The sequence below is a fragment of the Amblyraja radiata genome, chromosome 23 (genome assembly GCF_010909765.2).
Source record: "Amblyraja radiata isolate CabotCenter1 chromosome 23, sAmbRad1.1.pri, whole genome shotgun sequence".
Classification (NCBI taxonomy): domain Eukaryota; kingdom Metazoa; phylum Chordata; class Chondrichthyes; order Rajiformes; family Rajidae; genus Amblyraja; species Amblyraja radiata.
Window position 1 is genome coordinate 4,911,983 of NC_045978.1, and position 22,751 is coordinate 4,934,733.

The window sequence follows — 22,751 nt, forward strand, 5'->3', positions numbered from 1 at the left end:
CGTGGGTTTCCTCGGGGTGCTCCGGTTTCCTCCCGCACGCCAAAGACGAGCAGGTTTGTAGGTTAATTGGCCTCCGAGTATGTAGGGAGCCGATGAGAAAGTGGGATAACATAGAACACGTGTCAACGGGTGATCAATGGTCATAGCAAGATCTGTGTCTAGTTCTATCCTGCACACTAGGGACAATTCACAGAAGCCAATTATGTTCCCGATGTTGGGGCAGTCTAAAACCAGGGGCCACAGTTTAAGAATAAGGGGTTGGCCGTTTAAAACGGAGATGAGGAAAAATCATTTCAACAGAGAGTTGTGAATCTGTGAAATTCTCTGCCTTAGAAGGCAGTGGAGGCCAATTCTCTGGATGCTTTCAAGAGAGAGTTAGACAGAGCTCTTAAAGATAGCAGAGTCATGGAATATGGGGAAAAGGCAGGAACGGGGTACTGATTGTGGATGATCACATTGAATGGCGGTGCTGGCTCGAAGGGCCGAATGGCCTAATCCAGCACCTATTGTCTATTGTCTATTGAAGCGATGAGCTTTCGGGAGAGGTTGGGCTGACTAGGACTTTATTCGTTGGAGCGCAGGAGGCTGAGAGGTGATCTTGTCAAGGAGTACAAAATCAGGAGGGGAATGGATAAAAAAGTTATCTTTTGTCTATTGTCAAACCAGCGCGTCTTTGGAATGTGGGAGGAAACCCACGAGGTCACATGGAGAATGTGCAAACTCCGCATAGACAGCACCCAAGATCAGGATCGAACCCGGGTCTCTGGCGCTAAAAGGCAGCAACTCCACCGCTGTGCCACTGTGCTGCCCAGTGTACATTTCTGTAATGTATTGTGAAATTAGCAACACAAAAATGCAGTGAAATTAACAACCACACAAAAAGCATAATTTTAACCAAAGTCCACGTGAGATTTTGTCCAAAAATATTTTTTTTTCTTCTGTTTATTACCTTATTCTGAATTGTTAGATTAATTGAATTCTAGTTAGGGGGATTGTAAAATCCCGTCCAGTAACATAGACCTTTATTAAGTAGATCTGCTTGGCCTGAACATTTATTGAAAACAATCTATGGGAGATAAAACTATGGCTAAGGCGGATTGCCCAGTTTTTTTTCCTCCCCAGTGTAAATAGAATTTAAATCTAAAGTGCAATGGTTTAAAGTGAGAGAAAAAAGATTTAAAGGGGTGTTTAGAAGAATGAGGGGGGACGGACCTCTTTGAAATGTAAATAGTGAAAGGCTTGGATAGAGTGGATGTGGAGAAGATGTTTCCACTAGTGGGAGAGTGTAGGACTAGTGGTCGTAGCCTCACAATTAAAGGATGTTCATTTAGGAAGGAGATGAAGATGGATCTCTGTAGTCAGAGTGTGGTGAATCTGTGGAATTCTTTGCCACAGGAGGCTGTGGAGGCCAAGTCAATGGATAGTTTTAAGGCAGAGATAGATAGATTCTTGATTAGTACAGGTGTCGGGGGTTATGGGGAGAAGGCAGGAGAAGGGGGTTAAGAGGGAGAGATAGATCAGCCACGTTTTGAATGGCGGAGTAGACTTGATGGGCCGAGTGGCCTGATTTTGCTCTTATCACTCCTCATGACCTTATGACCAAGGGGCAGGTTTTTCACACATGAAGTGGTGAGTGTAGTGTGAGAGTGGTGTGTCTATGAAAGCCAGTTAGATAGGTACCAAGACATTTGGGCAGGTATGTGGATAGGAATGGTTTAGAGGGATATCAGTCAAATGCAAAAAAAAAATGGGACCAGTTCTGGAAGACACCATGGCTGGCATGAATGATGCTGATAGGCCTGTTTCCGCTCAAAGCTAACTCAAATTCCACTGTACCTCAAGACAAGTCAAGAGTCAAGAGTGTTTTATTGTCATATGTCCTGGACGGGACAATGAAATTCTTACTTGCTGCAACACAACAGAATATATGAATATGTAAACATATAAATCAATAAATAACAAATACAGTGCAAATAACAAATAATAATATAGTCTTTTGCAGTTCAGAGCTCATAGCTTATTCGTCGTGTTTAATAGCCTGATGGCTGTGGGGAAGAAGCTGTTCCTGAACCTGGACGTTACAGTCTTCAGGCTCCTGTACCTTCTTCCTGATGGCAGTGGTGAGATGAGTGTGTGGCCAGGATGGTATGGGTCCTTGATGGTTTTGGCTGCCTTTTTGAGGCAGCGACTACGATAGATCCCTTCGACGGGGGGAGGTCAAAGCCGGTGATGGACCTTAATTGGTACATGTGACAAAAAAATTACCTTGACCTTGAAACCTTGAAACAACTCTATGACTCTCCAGGGATAAGTGTTACCCGCATGGAAATAGATAGAAGTCGAGCCATCCTGCACTAAAATAGGAAAGTCCATTATATCGCAAACAGTAAGAGGTCAAGAAGGACTGCAGTAACTTGGCATCTAAGTACAAACTTTGACAGGGGAAAAAAATGAATCAATGTAGAAGGGTCCAAGCAGGATATGGTGGAAAAGATCATCATGAAGATTGCTGATGTTGACATGTACAAGGGCTGGAGACCAAAAAAAAACAGCTTTATCATCAGTTCTTTTGAAGGGCGGGAGTTGAGAAATGTGGTGCTGACAATCTCGCTGACACATCAGCGCAGGAGAGATGGTGTGGAAAGGGAGAGAAATGGGGAAAAAAAAACGAGTAGAATCTTGTAATCTTGCCGTGCGAGAATAAGCCATAGTGGAGAGTGGATAATAGTGGGAAATAAATGTAGCAATCTCCACAAGATTTCTGAAATGTCAAAAATGATCAACATTCTTCATAAATAAAAATTTTACTCAATGTGCAATTGCAATTAGCAAGGAAAGGAACTGTCTTTCTGCAAAATAAATCACTGCTTATTTTGCCTTTGAAAACGGTGGATATTTTCCAGAGAATAGGATTATTTTCCACTTGTGGAGCAATGGCAAAAATTTTAAGAAAAGGGTTCTAAAAATAAAAATTGTAATATAAATTACAAATTTACTTCGAAGCTGCCATAATACATTTTCCTAGTTTCATTGTTACTAATTGAATCTTACTGTTATTCTGGATTTGCATTTGATATTCAAATATTAAATAAAAGAATAAAGTATATCAAATTCTACAGAATTTGATATACTTTATTCTTTTATTTAATATTTGAATATCAAATGCAAATCCAGAATAACAGTAAGATTGTGAGATGGGATAGACAGCCAGAGCCTTTTTCCCCAAGATGGAAAAATCAAATGCTAGAGGGCAAGTCAAGATTAAAGACATCTATACTCCCAAGCCTTTCCTGACGTCCTCTGAGGGAGGGCTACATGTATATATGTATGTAGTCGGTTTATGTTGTGCTATTCTTATAACAAATGTAAAGCACTTTGGCCAACGAGAGTTGTTTTTTAAATGTGCTATATAAATAAATGTGACTTGACTTGACTTGACAGAGGTTTCAGGTGAGAGGGACAAAGTTTAAGGGAGATGTGCGGAGCAAGATTGTTTTAACCACAGAGGCTGGTTAGTGCCTGGAACATGCTCCCAGGGGTTGTGGTGGAGGCAATTACGAAAGTAACCATATAACCATATTGTATTATAGAAAGTAGCATTAGAGACTTTAGAAGAGGAAAAAGCAGGAACGGGATACTGATTTTGGATGATCACCCATGATCATATTGAATGGCGGTGTTGGCTCGAAGGGCCGAATAGCCTACTCCTGCACCTATTTCCTGTTTCTATTTAAGAGCCACATGGAATGGAAGGGAATGGAAGGATATATGAGGTTATCCACTTTGGCAGCAAGAACAAAGAGACAGATTATTATCTCAATGGTGTCACATTGGGGGAAAAAGGAAGTACAACGAGACCTGGGTGTCCTTGTACACCAGTCACTGAAAGTAAACATGCAGGTACAGCAGGCAGTGAAGAAAGCTAATGGCATGTTGGCCCTCATAACGAGACCAGTTGAGTATAGGAGTAAAGAGGGTTGTTCTGCAGTTGTACAGGTCCCCGGTGAGACCACATCTGGAGTATTGTGTGCAGTTTTGGTCTCCTAATTTGAGGAAGGACATCATTGCTATTGAGGCAGTGCAGCGTAGGCTCACAAGGTTAATCCCCGGGATGGTGGGACTGTCATATGAGGAAAGATTGGAAAGGCTGGGCTTGTATTCATTGGAGTTTAGAAGGATGAGAGGCGATGTTATAGAAACGTATAAAATTATTAAAGGACTGGACAAGCTAGATGCAGGAAAAATGTTCCCAATGATGGGGGAGTCCAGAACCAGGGGCCATAGTCAAAGAATAAAGGGGGGGGGGGGCATTTTAAACTGAGATGTGAATCTGTGGAATTCTCTGCCACGAATGGCAGTAGAGGCCAATTCACTGGATGAATTTAAAAGAGAGTTAGATAGAGCTCTAGGGGCTAGCGGAATCAAGCGATATGGGGAGAAATCAGGCACGGGTTACTGATTGTGGATGATCAGTCGTGATCACAATGAATGGCGGCGCAGGCTCGAAGGGCCAAATGGCCTCCTCCTGCACCTATTGTCTATGTTTTCTATGATTTATGTGCAGGCAGATATGTATGTGTGGCACAGACATTGTGGGCTGATGGGCCTGATCCTGTGCCTTACTGCTCCACATTCTAAGAAAGGCATGCAGCAAATTACACTGTTCCACAACACCTACATTCTTATATTCTTCCTATCGAGGCTGAGATCTGAGACTCGTTTTCCGTTCAGCCAGTGTTGCTGAGTCGGCCTCAGTATTGACTTTCAATTAGAATCTATGACAAATATGCAATTCAAAAAAGCCTTGTGTTCAACGTGAAATGCCTCACGAGTAGCGATCTTACTGGACACACAAAAGAACAGAAAAATACAAAATATAAAAAATGGAATTTAGTCACAGAAAAAGGACACAAGGTGCTAGAGTAACTCAGCGGGTCAGGCATCATCTCAGGAGAACATGGATGGTGACTTTTCGGACCCTTCTTCAGTCTGAAACGTCACCTCTCCATGTACTCCAGAGATGATGCCTGACCTGCTGAGTTACTCCGGCACTTTGTGTCAGTCTTTAATAAATCAGCATCTGCAGTTCCTTGTGTCTCCGATTATGTCACGAAACTGATTGTAAAATGTAGATAGTCTTTTTGAGTTATTTATTGCAGCATTTTTAAGAAAAAATAAAGTGAAATCATTATAACTGATTCATAAAGTCACACTCTAAGAATACTCCTTACGTATGTAGAATTTTACTTGTGTGTCTTTTTAGATTTCATATTCAGACTAATAAGCAATAAGTTTGAACTTGGATGCTTTTCCAGTATGTCTCAAATTTCAACTCCCTCTTGATTTTATGGATATGGTATGAAGGTTACTACATCTTCAGATTTTATTAAACACATATTGGTTTCATCTTAGATAGACACAAAAAGCTGTAGTAACTCAGCGGGTCAGACATCATCTCTGGAGAAAAGGGAAAAGGTTCCGTTTCGGGCTGAGACCCTTATTCAGACTTCAGTCGTCAGTCTGAAGAAGGGTCTCGACCCGAAATGTCACCTATTCCTTTTCTCCAGAGATGCTGCCTGTCCCGCTGAGTTACTCCAGCTTTTTGTGTCTATCTTTGGTTTATACCAGCATCTGCAATTCCTTCCTTCACATCTTGGTTTCATCTTTCTCTGTACAATTATGCTCACAGTCTTTATCCCAGAGTAGAGGATTCAACAATTAACGGGCCTGTCCCACTGTACGAGCTAATTCAAGAGTTCTCCCAAGTTTCCCCTGATTCGAACTCGGAGAATTACGGTAATAGCCGCTCATAGGTACACGGGGCTCTCGTGGACATTTTTCAACGTGTTGAAAAATCTTCACGAGTCTTCACGAGCTTACCGCGTTTCCCGAGTACCTGCCTTTCGGGTTTCGGGCCGAAATGTTGCCTATTTCCTTCGCTCCATAGATGCTGCTGCACCCGCTGAGTTTCTCCAGCATTTTTGTGTACCCACAACAGTTCCCTTGACAAACACGGTGAAGATATAACTTGGCCATAAAGAGACAATGGAGAGATAATAAAATATATTTATGAAGAGAATTTTAATTGCAGAATTCTCAGTCACAGAAATATAAGTTGAAGCAGAGTCCGTAAATTGTTTATAAATGGAATTAGTTCAAAGCATAAAAAGCACTGAAGAGAACATGAAGAGAAAAAGAAAGATTGTAAGAAATAGCTTGTGAATAAAAATATTAGCAACCAAATAAATGCTGTACGATTCTATGAATGTTCTGGCCAATTCTGAGAAAAATGGGAGAATTTAATATGAGCAGCAGAATATTTTTTGCTGTTTTATTTAAACATGGGAGTGACAAGAGTAAATATTGCAATAGGATTTTATACATTTTCAGTCTAATTTAAAAATATAAAAATGTCTGGGGTATTCTGGTTTTGTTCAGAATCTAAAATTGTTTGTGATATAACACGTTATTTATAATAGCTTCTGATGATTCATAAATTAAATATATTGATTGGTGAAGTCAGAATCCAAGTATCAATGTGGATTGTGGCCTTGCCATGCTTGTAGTAATCTCCAGTCAACATGGTAGTGAGATATTCGGAAATAAACTGCACTACTCTCATGGAAGACTTAAGAATGACCTGGATTACTGGTGTCTGTGAGAAGCAGAATATCTCAGGTAGTTCAGTTGTGGCAGATATTAGAGATAACCCAAGCAAGGGAAAGAAAAGTCTGAAGAAGGGTCTCGACCTGAATTGTCACCCATTCCTTCTCTCCAGAGATGCTGCCTGTTCCGCTCAGTTACTCCAGCATTTTGTGTCTGTCTAAGAGAAAGAAAATCTGTTCTTTCATGGAGTACCTGTATCTACTGGCTCATTGTATAAAGTCAAGTGTTTAATTGTCCCACAGCGACAGAGACCCACACCACCCTGGCCACGCAGTCATTTCACCCCTGCCATCGGGAAGGAGGTGCAGGAGCCTGGATACTGCCTCTTCCCTACAGCCATTCGGCTATTAAACACCACAACCTCAATAAGCTCTGAACTACAATTTATCATAACTCTCATTTATTATATTGTTTACAGTAAGAATGTCATTGTTCCATCTGGGACATGTGACATTAAAACACTCTTGACTCTTGTCATATGTTCTGGAAGTGGAACAATGAAATACTTGCAGCAGTATATCAGGCCTCGAAGCACAGTCTGAAGAAGTGTCTCGACCCGAAACGTCACCCATTCCTTTTCTCCAGAGATGCTGCCTGTCCCGCTGAGTTACTCCAGCATTTTCTGTCTACCCTCGAAACACAGTCCTTGTAGATAACATAATAAACACAACATTCAACATGAAATTGAACGTGAAATTCAACAAAGCTGTGCAGGCAATAACTAATAAACAGCAAAAACCCCGACTGCTGGAGAAAGTGTCTAATGGCACGACTCATTAATTGCATTGGTGTGTATGTTTAGGTCTTAATTTCGATGAACTTTGAAACTGGAAGTACATGCCTGGAAGAGAACGAGGGGAGCTATAATATAACTGAACCTTGATACACAAAAGGAAAACGATGTGATTAAAGGATTGCAGGAGGGGGAATGTGTTAGGAAGGAACTGCAGATGCCGGTTTACACCGGTGATAGACACACAAAGCTGGAGTAACTCAGCGGGACAGGCAGCATCTCTGGAGAGAAGGAATGGGTGATGTTTCGGGTCGAGACCCTTCTTCAGACAAAGACCTTCGTCAGTCTCTCAGTCTATCCAGAGATGCTGCCTGTCCCGCCAATACTTTGTTACTCCAATATTTTGTGTCTATTTGCAGGAGGGGGAGATGGACTAAAAAGAGAATGAATTAGAACTTGTGAATCAAATATATTGTGCAGAAGGAGAAATAGAGAGACAGAACTTGTGTGTGTGAGTGTGTGTGTGTGTGTGTGTGTGTGTGTGTGTGTGTGTGTGTGTGTGTGTGTGTGTGTGTGTGTGTGTGTGTGTGTGTGTGTATATGTGTGTATGTGAGTAAGTGTGTATGTGTGTGTGAGTGTGTATGTGTATATGTTTGTGAGTGTGTATGCGTATATGTGTGTGTGTGTATGAGTATATGTGTGTATGAGTGTGTATGTGTATATGTGTATGTGAGTATGTATGCGTATATGCGTGTATGTGTGTGTATACGTGTGTATGTGAGTAAATGTGTATGTGTATATGTGTGCATGTGTGTGTGAGTGTGTGCGTGTGTATGAGTGTGTGTGATGTGCGTATGAGTGTATATGTGTATGTGAGTATGTGCACGCATGTAAGAATAGTCTCAGAAACAGAAAATAAAAATAAGTCACATTAGGTATTTTTAAACATCCTAAAACTATTTACAAGCTAAAGTAATGAGATATAGAATTGTTCCCTCCATGGGCTACAGATGTTCGCTGGTAATCATTGGCACATGTATTGTTCGAAAGGCGTTTTGGTGCTGATCATTAAACTTAATTTTCTGTGATCTCTTTAAATACTGAATCAACTGAACCACCTACTTTGGTACTAGACCACCAGACAGTGGTCCTCAGCTGCTATCTACCTCATTGGAGACCCTCGGACTACTTTCAATAGTACTGAATTTATCTTGCACTCAATGTTATTGCCTTTATCAGATATCTGTACACTGTGGACGGCTCGATTGCATTTTCTTTCAACTGACTGGTTAGCATGCACCGAAAAGCGTTTCACTGTACTTTGGTACACGTGACAATATGCTAAACTAAACTAAACCAGAGGTGATAGAGTGGTAATGCACTAACCTCAAGAACATGACAGAGTGGCGTATGTCAGTCAGCAACTTGTTGCAGCCACTATTCCATCATTGCCACATTTACTGGATGATTTTTGATTAATAATGCCATGCAATATTTGGATTTCCTTGCTTTGCTTCATCAAAGTTAGGGTCATTACATATAGATAACCTGCTGTGCTCATACGCAAGGCAACACAGCTGCATTCACAAAACACTGCTACAAATAAACTTGGGTCTTATACAGCAGTTTTTGTGCTGAATAGAAATCTGGTAAACGATAATGTGTCTAACATGAATCCCTGAGGCCTTCAGTTATGTATTGTGCTCAATGACCCACAGGCATTACTTCAAAACGTGTGTGGGAAGGAACTGCTGATGCTGGTTTATACCGAAGATAGACACAAAATGCTGGAGCAACTCGGCGGGTCAGGCAGCAGCTCTGGAGAAAAGGAATAGGCGACGTCTCGGGTCGGGACAACATCTTCAGGCTGAAAGAGGTTGGCGGGGAAGGGTGGGGGGGATAAACTGGGGGCAAGAAAAGGCCAGAACAAATCAGGGGCAGCAACAGCAACAGATGACCTCAGGAAGGGTGGAGCCCACAATGGTCCATTGTTGGCTGGGGAAGGTGTGATGACAAGATGGAGACAAGGATGAGAACAGTGGATCTGGCAGGACGGCGAGGGCGAAAGAGGGGGAAAGAGAGGGGAGGGGAAGGAATGCAGGAGTTACTTAACATTTAGAGAAATCAGCATTCATGCCCAAGAGAAATATGTGGTGCTGTTCCTCTGATTTGCATGTGGCCTCTTTCTCTGAGGATGATCAGCTATGCTCACATTGAATGGCGGTGCTGGCTCGAAGGGCCGAATGACCTACTCCTGCAACCTATTGTCTATTGTCTATTGGAACCCTTCTTCAGTTTCCAGCACTTTGTCTTTTTTATTGTTGCTCCAGCATTTTGTGTATATTTCTATGGTTACACCTCCATTTTGTGTATTTTGTATGCTCCAGAGATGCTGTCTGACCGGCTGAGTTACTCCAGCACTTTCTGCCTTTCTTCCTCTGAAGAAGACAACCTAAAACATCACCTATTCATGTCCGCTTGTGATAGACAATAGACAATAGGTGCAGGAGTAGGCCATTCGGCCCTTCTGTCTGAACCGCTGAGTTACTCCAGCACTTTGTGTTTTACCTTCCATTCATACCTGTCTGAATTATAGAGCCATTCCAGTCTAATTGATGGAGGAAGAAATACAGTACATATAATCTTTGTAATTTGACTGCCACAAGTCAGACAGTGTATGTAATGAATGTCATTTAAACAGCTCCAAGTAGGAGAAAATGTGCACTGTTCTGGTAAAAACAAAGACATAGTAATTTAACTGCTGCTCAATAAATCAATTGAGTTTGATCTTGACATTAACTACATGACACACATTCCATAGTTTCCTCTGTATAATAAGTTTCATTATAGGATTTTAAAACAAGTAATTAAACAGACATCTGATTGACACTGATGCACTTGCACAATGTTAGGTATCATATAGTTTTTTGTCTAACAAAATCTTTATCCATCACTTAAGATCTGTAAAGAATCCAACTGCAGTACAATCTGTTGTGTCTTAATTAGTACCTTGATTTGCTGAGAACACAAAGTGCTGGAGTAACTCAGCAGGACAGGCGGTATCCCTGGAGAAGATGGATGGGCAATGGTTAGGTTTGGGTCATCAAAATGGCCTATTCCTTCGCTCCATAAATGCTGCCTCACCCGCTGAGTTGCTCTCTCAAGATGCTGCCTGACCCACTGAGTCACCCTCTCAAGATGCTGCCTGACCCACTGAGTTACTCCAGCACTTTGTGTTCTTCACTAAATTCCAGCATCTGCAGTTCATTGTGTCTCCGCCTTGGTTTGCTTGCCTTATACAATAGAATGCCCTCTTAGAGCCCAAGAGACATACAGCACAGGAGCAGGTCCTTCAGCCCAACTTACACATGCCAACCATGATTGCCTCGTCTACGCGAATCCCACCTGCCTGCGTTTGTCCAACATCCCTCTAACCTTTTCCTGTCCAATCATTTTTAAATTGTGGAACACTGCTGGGCACAAATTAGCCTCCATATTTCCCATACACCAACAATGACTACTTTGCAAACATGCCTACATGACGGCCTCTGAGTAAAAAAGTTGCTCCTCATAGACAATAAACAATAGACAATAGGTGCAGGAGGAGGCCAATCGACACTTCGAGCCAGCACCACCATTCAATATGATCATGGCTGATCATCCACAATCAGTACCCCCCCCCCCCCCGTTCCTGCCTTCTCCCCATACCCCCTGACTCCGCTATCATTAAGAGCTCTATCCAACTCTCTCTTGAAAGCATCCAGAGAATTGGCCTCCACTCCATTCCAATGTTCTTATTAAATCTCTCCACTCTCACCTTAAATCTATGTCCTCTGGTTCATGATTCCCTTGCCCTGCGTAAATTATTCTGCTGTAATTTCCCCTTATGATTTTATACATGTTTAATATGTTTTGCTAAGATGTTGTTCCACATAGACTAGGGCAGTGATTCCCAACCTGGGGCCATGGCAAATTTCAGGGGGGGCACAGAAACATTTTGGGATTTAGGGGGCCACAGGTTCAATGAAGGGGGCCACAGAGCTACCACCCTGTTGCCTCCTAAATTTCAGTTCTAATAAATTTAAATCTATGTAGTTGAAATATTTTTGATGTTTGTGGAATAGAATAAAAGAGAATATGTGTGCAATTAATAGACACTGATATTTTTATGGAAGGTATTATAATATTGAAGTACTTTTTTTCCACTAATAATGTCAGGGGGGGGGGGGGGGGGGCACAGAAAAATTAAAAGATCCCAAGGGGGCCATGAGCTAAAAGAGGTTGGGAACCTCTGGACTAGGGAACCATGAATAGCTAAAATTGAATGGCAAGTAGAATTGGACGGGACACAAAGAGGTGCTGCTCTAATCTCATCAATCGCAAAGTGAGCAGATTCGTTAAAACTGAATGAAATTATATATTTCAATATGCATGCCTGGATAGCTTCAGAGGTAGTCCCATTTGCCTTAATTTGGACCATCTTCCATGAAACCATTGCTATCCATGTACTTGTTTTGTTTAGTTTAGAGATACGGCACGGGAACAGGCCCTCCGGTCCACCGGGTCCGCGCCGACCAGCGATCCCTGCATATTAACATTATCCTACACCCACTAGGGACAATTTTTACATTTACCAAGCCAATTCACCCACAAACCTGTACTTCTTTGGAGTGTGGGAGGAAAGCGAAGATCTCAGAGAAAACCCACGCAGGTCATGGGGAGAACGTACGTACTCCGTACAGACAGCACCCGCAGTCGGGATCGAACCCGGGTCTCCGGGGCTTCATTCGCCGTAAAGCAGCAACTCTACCGCTGCGCCACCGTGACCCCTCCACCCCCACCCCACCCCCCTCCTGCTACTTTCCTCCATCTGGCTTCACAATCCACAAATCTTTAAACCTGGCTCACACCTTCTGTTCTTTTCACTGAGCTTTGTTCCACCCATCTGCTTATTAACCCCCCCCCCCCCTACCAATGTTGATCTATTGTCTGCCACACTTTGTCCTGCCTCTCCTGTTTTCCAGCTTTCTTCTCCCTCCCCCACAACCAGTGTGAAGAAGGGTCTCGAGCTGAGGCAACACCCATCCATTTTTCTCCAGGAGCTGCCTGACCTCTGCTGCCTGAGTTACACCAGCACTAGGTGTCCTTGTGTGTCTTCACCATCCTGTCTATGTGTCGCTATTTCCAGGGAACTGTGTCCTTGTCACTCAAGGTCTCTCTGCTCTATGGCACTCTAGGGCCACGGCCATTTCCCATGCAAGTCCTGCCTTGGTTTAATTTACTAATATGCGTCACCTGAATTTGTAATTTCAATGCTTCGAATCATTTATCTAACACATAAAGGATTTTGACCATTTCATTTACAAGGTTAAGCGCTGAATTATTGAAAGCAGGCTCACAATCCTTCATGAACCTTATTACATTAAGATAAAGTTCTAAGGTTTAGCAAGAAAAAAAGCCACTTGCCAGAAGGATTTTATGCTTCACCGCTTTCATTATCACTCCTGCATGGGACTTCTTCATCATGGTTAATTAAAATTTGTCTGGATTCATTGTGTGATGTTACTGATCAGTAGTTCCTGGTGACTGATGATGGTTGGACTGCTGAAAATTAGGATAACTAGAGGAATTCTTTTGTGGGTTTTTTTCAGACGTTTTAATAAATTCAAGGCACGGCAATCCAGATACTTTACTTACAACATTTTCTTTAGATTAAATATTTAGATTAAGCTACCTTTATTTACACGAGAAGCCTTTTACATATTTGCGCAGATTATCTTACTCGATTCTTTGGACAGACCTTAGTGGTGTTGTAGAGACAGAGAGTAGTTTAGATTAGATTAGAGATACAGCGTGGAAACAGGCCCTTCGGCCCACCGAGTCCTTACCGACCAGCGACCCCCTGCACAGTGACAGTATCTACACACACTAGGGGCAATTTACATTTATACCAAGCCAATTAACGTACAAAACTGTACGTCTTTGGAGTGTGGGAGGAAACCGAAGATCTCGGAGAAATCCCATGCAGGCAACAGGGAGAACGAACTAACTTCTACAGACAGCACCCACAGTCAGGATCGAACCCGGGTCTCTGGCGCTGTAAGGCAGCAACTCTACCGCTGCACGAATGTGCCGCCACAATACAGCACAGAAACAGGCCCTTCGCCCCCAACTCGTCCATGTTGACCAAGATGCCAGATCCAAGCTAGTCCCATTTGCCCTTATCCCCCTAAACTTTCCTATCCAGGTATCTGTCCAAATATCTTAAAGTCCTAGGCTGCCCAACCTCCCGCTGTAACTTATGCCCTCAAGTCCTTCATTGTAACATCCTTCTCTGCACTCTTTCCGACTTAATGGTATATTTCCTATAGCAGGGTGACCAAAGCTGAACGCACTACTTCAAGTGCGTCTGCACCATCGGCTTGTACAACTGTAAACATCACGTTCCAATCTCTAATTCAACGAACGATGAAGGTCAGTGAGCCAAAAGCCTTCTTCACCACCTGCTCTATCCTTCTTTTGAAAGCACGATTAACTTTTGTGAATTTGTCGGTATGAAGTTACTGGTAAGCATTGTTATCTGAACCAGGGTGACCAGTGAGAAAGCTGGACGTTGCATCACATAATATCATTACGCAGCAAGGATGCTAATCTTATCCCCTGGCTTAGCCAGTGAACAAGTTTCTCAGGCCATGTCTTGACTATTTCTGAATACTCTTGCCACTTGGCAACATTGAAAAACGTCTAAAAACTGCACAAAGTCCATTAAACTATTGAAAATCTGTTTAAAAATTGAAACAGAATGAAACTAATGCATTTAAAATGACATAACTTGCCTGTTGACAGATCAACATGTGTTGCGTGTTTCTATCGAGAGCAGTTAGTCTGGGAACAAAACCTCATTGTAGTTCTCTTAGAGTCAAAGGCCATGGCATTTTCGCTACTACAACAGCATGAATACAGAGTGAGTACAGCCTTTTGATCTACTGTTAAAAAAGTTCAATGGATTTCATCCTGCAATTAAGGAATTCATTACATTCTAACTCCATGCATCTGGCAAACAGTATAAATAAAATCAATTGACAGTCTGACATACTCCACATAAAGGCCACATAGACTCATTCTTGTATCTCAAAAGCCCTTTTGTCTCCTGCTGAGAAAAACAAATGCCTTCTACAAATGTGAATTACTTTTTGGTGAAGAGTTTGGGACATTGGAGAAAACAATGAAATTATTATCAGCCTCTAGAACATTCCCAAATGGGTCGTTGATATTCTCCATGACCTGTGTTCATTCATGTCGCCAAAGCAAAAGGAGATATAACCTACAATTCGTGGTGCGTTTGTGAATCTTAAGCATGATACCAAACATGCTGTTCGTGACGATACAATGATCTGTAAATTCTGGTTCATAAAAAGAGAAACAAAGTACTTGACTAACTCAGCGGCTTCCACCAGCACTTTGTTATTTTTTTTGCTCCCAGATTCCAGAATCGGCAGTCTCTTGCCCATGTCATCCAACATTCCCCATCCATATTCGGCCCACTCACCTGTGTTTGATCCCTATCCCTCTAAACCTATAATTTCCAAGTGCCTACCCAAGTGTTTCTTAAATGTTGTGATAGTATCTGCCTCATCTACCTCCTCCGGCAGCTCGTACCACCGTTTGTGTAAAAAAAAGTTGCCCCTTGGGTTACCATTAAATCTTTCCCCCCCCTCACCTTGAATCTGTGTCTTCTGGCTCTCAATTCCCCTACTCTGAGTACAAGATTCTGTGCATTTACCCTATCTATTCCTCTCATGATCTTGTACACCTCTGTAAGATCACCACTCATCCTCCTGCACTCCAAGGAATAAAGTCCTAGCCTGCTCAAAGTCTTCCGATACCTACGTCCTGGTAACATCTTCGTAAATCTTCTCTGTACCTTTTCCAGCTTAGCAACGTTTTCCCTATAACAGGGTGACCAAAACTGAAGCCAATGTCTTATACTGTAACATGACCTCCCAACTTCTCCCATTTTTGTCCATAGATGCTGCCGCACCCGCTGAGTTTCTCCAGCATTTTTGTCCACCTTCGATTTTCCAGCATCTGCAGTTCCTTCTTGAACATTTTATCTACTCCACTGCGATATCTCCTCAAGGTATGTCTACTTTGAAGAAGTTGCCTATTTCCTTCGCTCAATAGATGCTGCCGCACCCGCTGAGTTTCTCCAGCGTTTTTGTCTACCTTTGATTTTCCAGCATTTGCAGTTCCTTCTTGAACTCAATACTCTGACTGATGAAGGCCAACGTTTAGTTTATTTTAGTTTGGAGATACAGCGCGGAAACAGGCCCTTCGGCTCACTGGTCCGTGCCGACCAGCGATCCCTGCACATTAACACTATCCTACACCCACAAGGGACATTTTGTACATCTACCAAGCCAATTGACCTTCAAACCTGTACGTCTTTGGAGTGTGGGAGGAAACCGAAGATCTCTGAGAAAATACACGCAGATCACAGGGAGAACGTACAAACTCCGTACAGACAGCACCCGTAGTCAGGATCGAACCCGGGTCTCCGGCGCTGCATTCGGTGTAAGGCAGCGACTCTACCGCTGCACCACCATGACCGCCCTATCTGCAGGTACTTTGGCTTTGTTGAACTCAACAAAGGATTGGTCAGAAGTAAGACTGGAAGGTCAAAGAAAAAATAAGTGATTTCAACAACCTTTAGAGGCTGCTATCTTTCAGATATTAATGGAGTTACATTAACTGAAAGATAAGAGACAAAAAAAGGGATAAATGAAAAGAAATGACAAAAGCATAAATTCACCAAACAGTTAAGTAATAATATAGCTAAAACCAGCACAACAAAGAAAGGGCCAAGAACATAATAGTTTAAAGATATTGAGAGTTAAAATGAACTGACAGAAAATGTGTAAATAAAATAATAGGTAAGAGATAAAAATAGGAAATTGGATTAAGTTTTTAATAATGTAAAAAATGGGGAAAGAGTGATGGATAATGGAAATAGATCGTTTAAATGACAGAGAAAGAGGACAATGGCATTTTTAAGCAGTATTTTATCAGATTTTTCATTATTTTGGGTATAAAATAAAATCTATATTTCAGCTGACGGTTGGGCAACTGCAGAACTAACTATTAGATGCTGTAAAGTGTCAAACAAGAATGATACAAATCACTCCGGCTACCTGGAAATGTTCTGTTCCTGGCTGTTGTAGGAGTTTTATGTTCCTAGTTCCCAATGACCGTTGACCACCTCCGCCATTCCAGGCGGAGTTATCGGAATCGTCTTGCAAGCCGCAGTTTAAATCATCGGTTGGCACGTTTTGACCCAGGGCATTTCGGCAAAAGCTGAAATGGGAAGCCGCTGAAAATGGAAGGGAAAGTGAGCGGGTGAGTTGCTGAGGAGGAACGCTATAACCTTATCCACATTCGTCTACACAACAAGAAGAACTGTATCACAATCAACAACTTATTAATTGAACACTTCAAATTCCAACATTGTAATGAAGCAAAGACACTATCAGCCTGCCAAAGAGGACAACTGAGGCATGAGCCTGCCCTGGAGCTCCTGTGCTATCGATTCCAAGAAGAAAGATATTTCGCGATTTCTAAATGATTGTGTGTATATGTCAAGTGAGAACTAAATTAGCTTTGACTCCAGTCTCAGATGGCTTGCTGACTCTCGTCATTTTGATTCACATCTGGCTACTTGGGTGATGCACTGGAGGGGAAGAGCGACAGAGAAACTATACAATTAGAGGTTATACCAAGCAAGTGTGAGATGTTGCACATTTGGAGGTTGGATGTAAGGGGAAAGTAGACAGTTAATGGCAAGACCATTAAGAGCATTGATGCATGGAGACAATAGAGAATTGGTGTGGGAGTAGGCCATTCGGCCCTTCGAGCCAGCACCGCCATTCAATGTGATCATGGCTGATCATCCCCATATCTTGGGGACCAAGTCCACAGATCCCTGAAAGTGGCAACACAAGTACTTAAGGTGGTCATTGATCGGGGCATTGGGTATAAGAGTCAGGAAGGCATGATGCAGGTTTACAGGACTTTGGTTAGACCACATTTACAGTATTGCGCATTCCCTGGTCACCCAATTATAGGAAGGATGTAGGGGTTTAGGCGATGTACAGAAGAGATGCAATAGAATCTGCCTGGATAAGAAGGCATTAGCTTTCAGGAAAATCTGAACGTACTTGGATTGTTTACTCTGAGGCTTTAAAGATTGAGGAGAGACCTGATGGAAGTGTATAAAATTATGAGGCATAGATAGGGTAGACAATCAGAACCTTTCTCCCAGGGTGGAAATATAAGGATTACAGGAGAGAGCTTAAAGGTGAGAGGGGTTTAATTTAAAGGCGATGTGTGGGTCAAACATTTTTAACACAAAGATGGGTGGGTGCCTGGAACACACTGTCAGCGGCAAAGATCCTATAGCGGAGCAAGATAGACCACTCCTGCTAAAATCAATGGGCTGACGTGTAGTACGCAACGGAACGGAACGCGGGCCTTTTTTTCATCCATTTCCGTAACCGGACCCGACCCGACTCGACGCGCAGTGTAATCAACGTTGCGGGGGAACAGTTTGTGTTAATAAATTTAAATTCTGAAAATGAGGAGAAGATTTTTACCAAATAACTTTTATTTTTACGAGGATGTTTCCGTAACCGGCTTCCGTCTCCGCACTAGTATCTTTGCTCCTCTATGGGATCTTTGGAGCGGAGACGGAAGCCGGTTACGGAAATGGGGCCTTAAATTGCCCATGAATCTGCCCATGACTGTACTACGTCTTTTTCGTCGAGTGGACTATCTTGCTCGCTATAGGATCTTTGGTCAGCGGTGGTGGTGGAGGCAAAGAGGACAGTGGCATGTAAGAGACCTTTGGATAGGCACGTGCATATGCAGGATATGGAGGGATAAGGATCATGTCCAGGCAGGGATTAACTAGGTATCATGTTCGGCATGGACATGGTGGGCCAGCGAGCCTGTTCTTGCATTATCCTGTTCTATGTTCAGGTAAGACGAAAACCACAATGATGGAAATCTAAAATTATAAATATGTACGAACATATTTCTCTAACATCCACAGAGCAAACTGAAGGGGAACTGAAGAGTAAAATTGTGGGACCTGTCAAAACAATGGAAGTTCTACATCAGCATTACAGTTCACAAATACAGGGTACTTCCAGAGAAAATAGTCCCAAGACTTTAGATTACTTTACCTTGTCCCTTTGTACCTTCCGAAGAGTCCACCAGGGACCACACTGGAAGTTGGACAATTTTATACCGGACAATTTTTACATTTTTATCAAGCGAATTAATCAAGCCAATTAAGCTCCAAACCTGTATGAATTAAGCTACAAACCTCATCAATACTCTGACTGATGAAGGCCGATGTTTAGTTTAGTTTAGAGATACAGCGCAGAAACAGGCCCACCGGGTCCGCGCCGACCAGCGATCCCTGCACATTAACACTATCCTACATCCACTAGGGACAATTTATCCATTTACCAGGCCAATTAACCTACAAACCTGTACGTCTTTGGAATGTGGGAGGAAACCAAAGAAAACCCACGCAGGTCACGGGGAGAACGTAAAAACTCCGCACAGACAGCACCCCTAGTCAGGATCGAACCCGGGTCTCCGGGGCTGCATTTTGCTGTAAGGCAGCGACTCTACTGCTGCGCCACCGTGAAACCATACAGCAGTACAAGCATTGGTGAGATGGAGTACTGCGTGCAATTCTGGTTGCCCTGTTGGTAGAAAGGAGGTAATTAAGCTGGAAATGGTGCAGAGAAGATTTACCAGAATGAAACCAGGACTCAAGAGCTAAAGTTATGAATAAGGAGGGGTGGATAGGCTGGGACGTTATTGCCCCGTGGAATGTAGGAGGCTGAGAGGTAATCTTATAGAGGCTTAGAGAATCGTGAGAAGCATACATAAATCAAATGGTCATAGTCTTTTTCCCAGGTAGTGGAGTCGAGAATGAGAGGGCGTAGGCTTAAGGTAGGAGGGGAAATATTCAAGAGATCATGAGAAGAATAGATCGGGTAGATGCACAAAGTCTTTTACCCAGAGTACGGGAATCGAGGACCAGAGGACATAGGTTCAAGGTGAAGGGGAAAAGACTTAATAGGAATCCGAGGGGTAACTTCTTCACACAGAGGGTGGTGGGTGTATGGAACAAGCTGCCGAGGAGGTAGTTGAGGCTGGGACTATCCCATCGCTTAAGAAACAGTTGGACAGGTACATGGGTAGGATAGGTTTGGAGGGTTATGGACCAAGCGCAGGCAAGTGGGACTAGTGTAGCTAGAACATATTGGCCTGTGTGGGCGAGTTGGGCCGAAGGGACCTGTTACCACACTATATCACTCTATGACCATGACTCTAGGGACCTGACGGGCAATTTCTTCACACTGAGGATGGTGCCGGTCTGGAATGAGCTGTCTGAGAAAGCTGTAGAGGCATAAACAATGCAATCTTAGACAGGTAACTGTTTTGGAAAGATTTTGTGGGAAATGGGCCAAATGCAGGCAAATGGGACCAGCTCAGTAATAAAACCTGTTTAGCTTCAGCAAGTTGGGCCACAAGGCCTGTTTCGATGCTATGACTCTACTTGCGTTACTTAAAAACTCAGGAAAGTTGCATTGAATATTTAGTGAATGACGTATGACTCAATTAGTGATGGAGGACCAGTTATTCGCAAGTGTAGGATATTCCCCATTCAGAACAAAAGTCATGACAGTCTCAGGAGTTAATTTATTTTTGACAAGGAACAATTTGCCTTAAGATTGGAGGGAAAGGTCCAATATACTCTGTAATCTGATTCTGTTTTCCATGAACATCATTATTAGAAAGGTGTGAAAAAAATAACTCCCTAGAGTATAATGCAGGCATTAAAAATGAGCTGAAGTAAAATATTGAACTTGTAAAGGCTGGGTTAGGTTTGGAGCTGTGTAAATTCTTCTCACAATAGCACAGATCCATTAGTTGCAATACACTGCTATCAATCAGATGAAAAGAGGCCTGGAGAGAATTATAAAATCAATGCATCCCTACCATAGTACCATTATGCATCATATGCATGGCAATTCACAATGATTTTTATGTTCAAAACATTGTTAAGATTGCCGTCTGAAATAAATGGATTGGTTATTCCTTATGCGATAAATGCTTTTTTCAAAATACTAATAGCATTCTCCTGTGGAAATTAGGCAGTTTGAAGTCAGAGCAAACATACATATAATATATATACAGTTCTATTTCATTTCTGAATGGGAAAACAAAATTGATATATTTTTCTTAAGCTTTTATATCTATGTGATCTGCCTTGTTTGATTTTTTTCCTTCTTCACTTAGCAATGCCATTCCCTCACAATGCATTCAATCTGCCACTCATTCTTTTTTATACCCAAGGAAACTGCAGGAGCTGGGTTGTTTTTTTTTTTTAAGTGCTGGAGTGACTCAATGGGTCAGGCAGCATCTCTGGAGGACATGGATAGTTGATGGTTTTGGTCAGATTTTAAATTGGTCCTGATGCCAAAATATTTCCCATCCATTCCCTCCACAGATGCTGCCTGACCCACTGAGTTACTCCAGCACTTTGCATCTTGCTCAAGATTTCAACATCTGCAGTTCCCTATGTCTCCATTTAACTTTCTAGATTCTAATCATGTACAAATAGTCTAAGAAAGAACTGCAGCTGGAAAAATCGAAGGTAGATAAAAATGCTGGAGAAACTCAGCAGGTGAGGCGGCATCTATGGAGCGAAGGAATAGGTGACGTTTCGGGTCAAGACCCTTCTTCAGACTGATGTGGGGGTGGGGGGCGAGTAGAAGAAAGGAAGAGGCAGAGACAGTGGGTTGTGGGAGAGCTGGGAAGGGGAGGGAAGGAGGGAGAAAGCAAGGACTACCTGAAATAGTCAATCATTTGAGAAATTTAAAGATGCAAATTTTTATTTACTACATGTGCAAGAGAAAATAACCAAATGCAAAATTATAATTGTTCTTTGTATAATTAGGTTTCCTAATATTTGAAAAATATCAAAGCCTGCATTTTCTTTACATAGTGAAATGTGTTGAGAAATGTTATCTGCATTTAGTAAAATTAAGTATAACCAAGTAAAGCTTAAGAATGATTCGTTGATAGACCCTAATGACTTTGTTTAATAGACAATAATCATTTTGCTCCGTGTAGCATGCTTCTTAACTACAACTAATTACCAACGGGAATATCTCCAACCTATTCATGAACAGGATAGTTTTTACCTTCCTAATTGCGCCATTTATTAAAATTCCAACAGCTTTTACGTGCAATGCTAAAACTAAAAACTGCAAAGTACATTTCTCAGTCTGAAAATTGCCACTGTTTAACATTGAGATGACACAAGCCTGTGACTGGCTTGGCAGAAATTCAATGTGGCACAAGGAAAAAGTCCATTAACTCTTCATATTAGTTATATGAAGTCATGAACAGGCAATGGCAGTTGCTAAATCTTTGCAATTAGCATTTTTTAAACAAAGGAGCAATTATTTATGATTAATTTATTTTTCATTATTATTGATGATTTTCTCATTATCATTTTAACTTTGAAGCCCATTGTTACATTGTTAAACTATGTGATCATCTTTATAAATATCTTGCAATCAGCTGCCTCGCAGCACCAGAGACCCAGGTTCCATCCTGACCTCGGGTGCTGTCTTCGTGGAGTATGCACGTTCTCCCTATGTGTGGATTTCCTCCGAGTGCTTCCAAAGATGTGTGGACTTGTAGGTTAATTGCACCCTCTGTAAATTGCCCCTAGTGTGTAGGGAGTGGATGCGAAAGTGGGATAATATGGAACAGGTGATCGATGGTCAGCATGGAGTTGGTGGGCCGAAGGGTCTGTTTCCATACTGTATCTTTCTTTCAATCGACCATTTATTCAATCATTCAATCGGCCATTCAACCAATCAATCAACCAATCACTCATACATTCAATCAATCAACCAATCGCTCCCAAACCATCCCCCTTGAATGATTATAGAATTGTTTAATATAAAGTATTTTACTAAATGCTGACTGATCATAAAATGTGAAAACTACAATTACAGAATGAGGTGGGTGATAAGTCTGGCATTTTCTGAGCCCAGAAAGACGTGATTGAGTTTAAGGACATTTTCTCCATAACTGTTTAAAAGGTTACAAACAAAAAGACAGCAACTTGATTGCTGATATTGACAAGCTTAAGATGGGTGAGATTCTTTGTACTCTTCACACAAAGTCTAAATTTGTTGCATTCATTCAAAGTCAGCAGCAATGCTGATTTTAGAAACAGAGCAAGAATACCTGGGAA

General features: G+C 42.1%; 1 protein-coding gene across 1 annotated transcript in view; it reads right to left on the reverse strand.

Moving 5' to 3' along the window:
* samd10 (sterile alpha motif domain containing 10) overlaps positions 1–22,751 on the reverse strand; it is a 93,981-nt gene that overhangs the window by 64,241 nt on the left and 6,989 nt on the right. Inside the window, exon 2 of the mRNA XM_033041410.1 lies at positions 16,591–16,769. Coding sequence (XP_032897301.1) covers positions 16,591–16,769 — 179 coding nt within the window. The remainder of the gene's footprint in view (positions 1–16,590; positions 16,770–22,751) is intronic.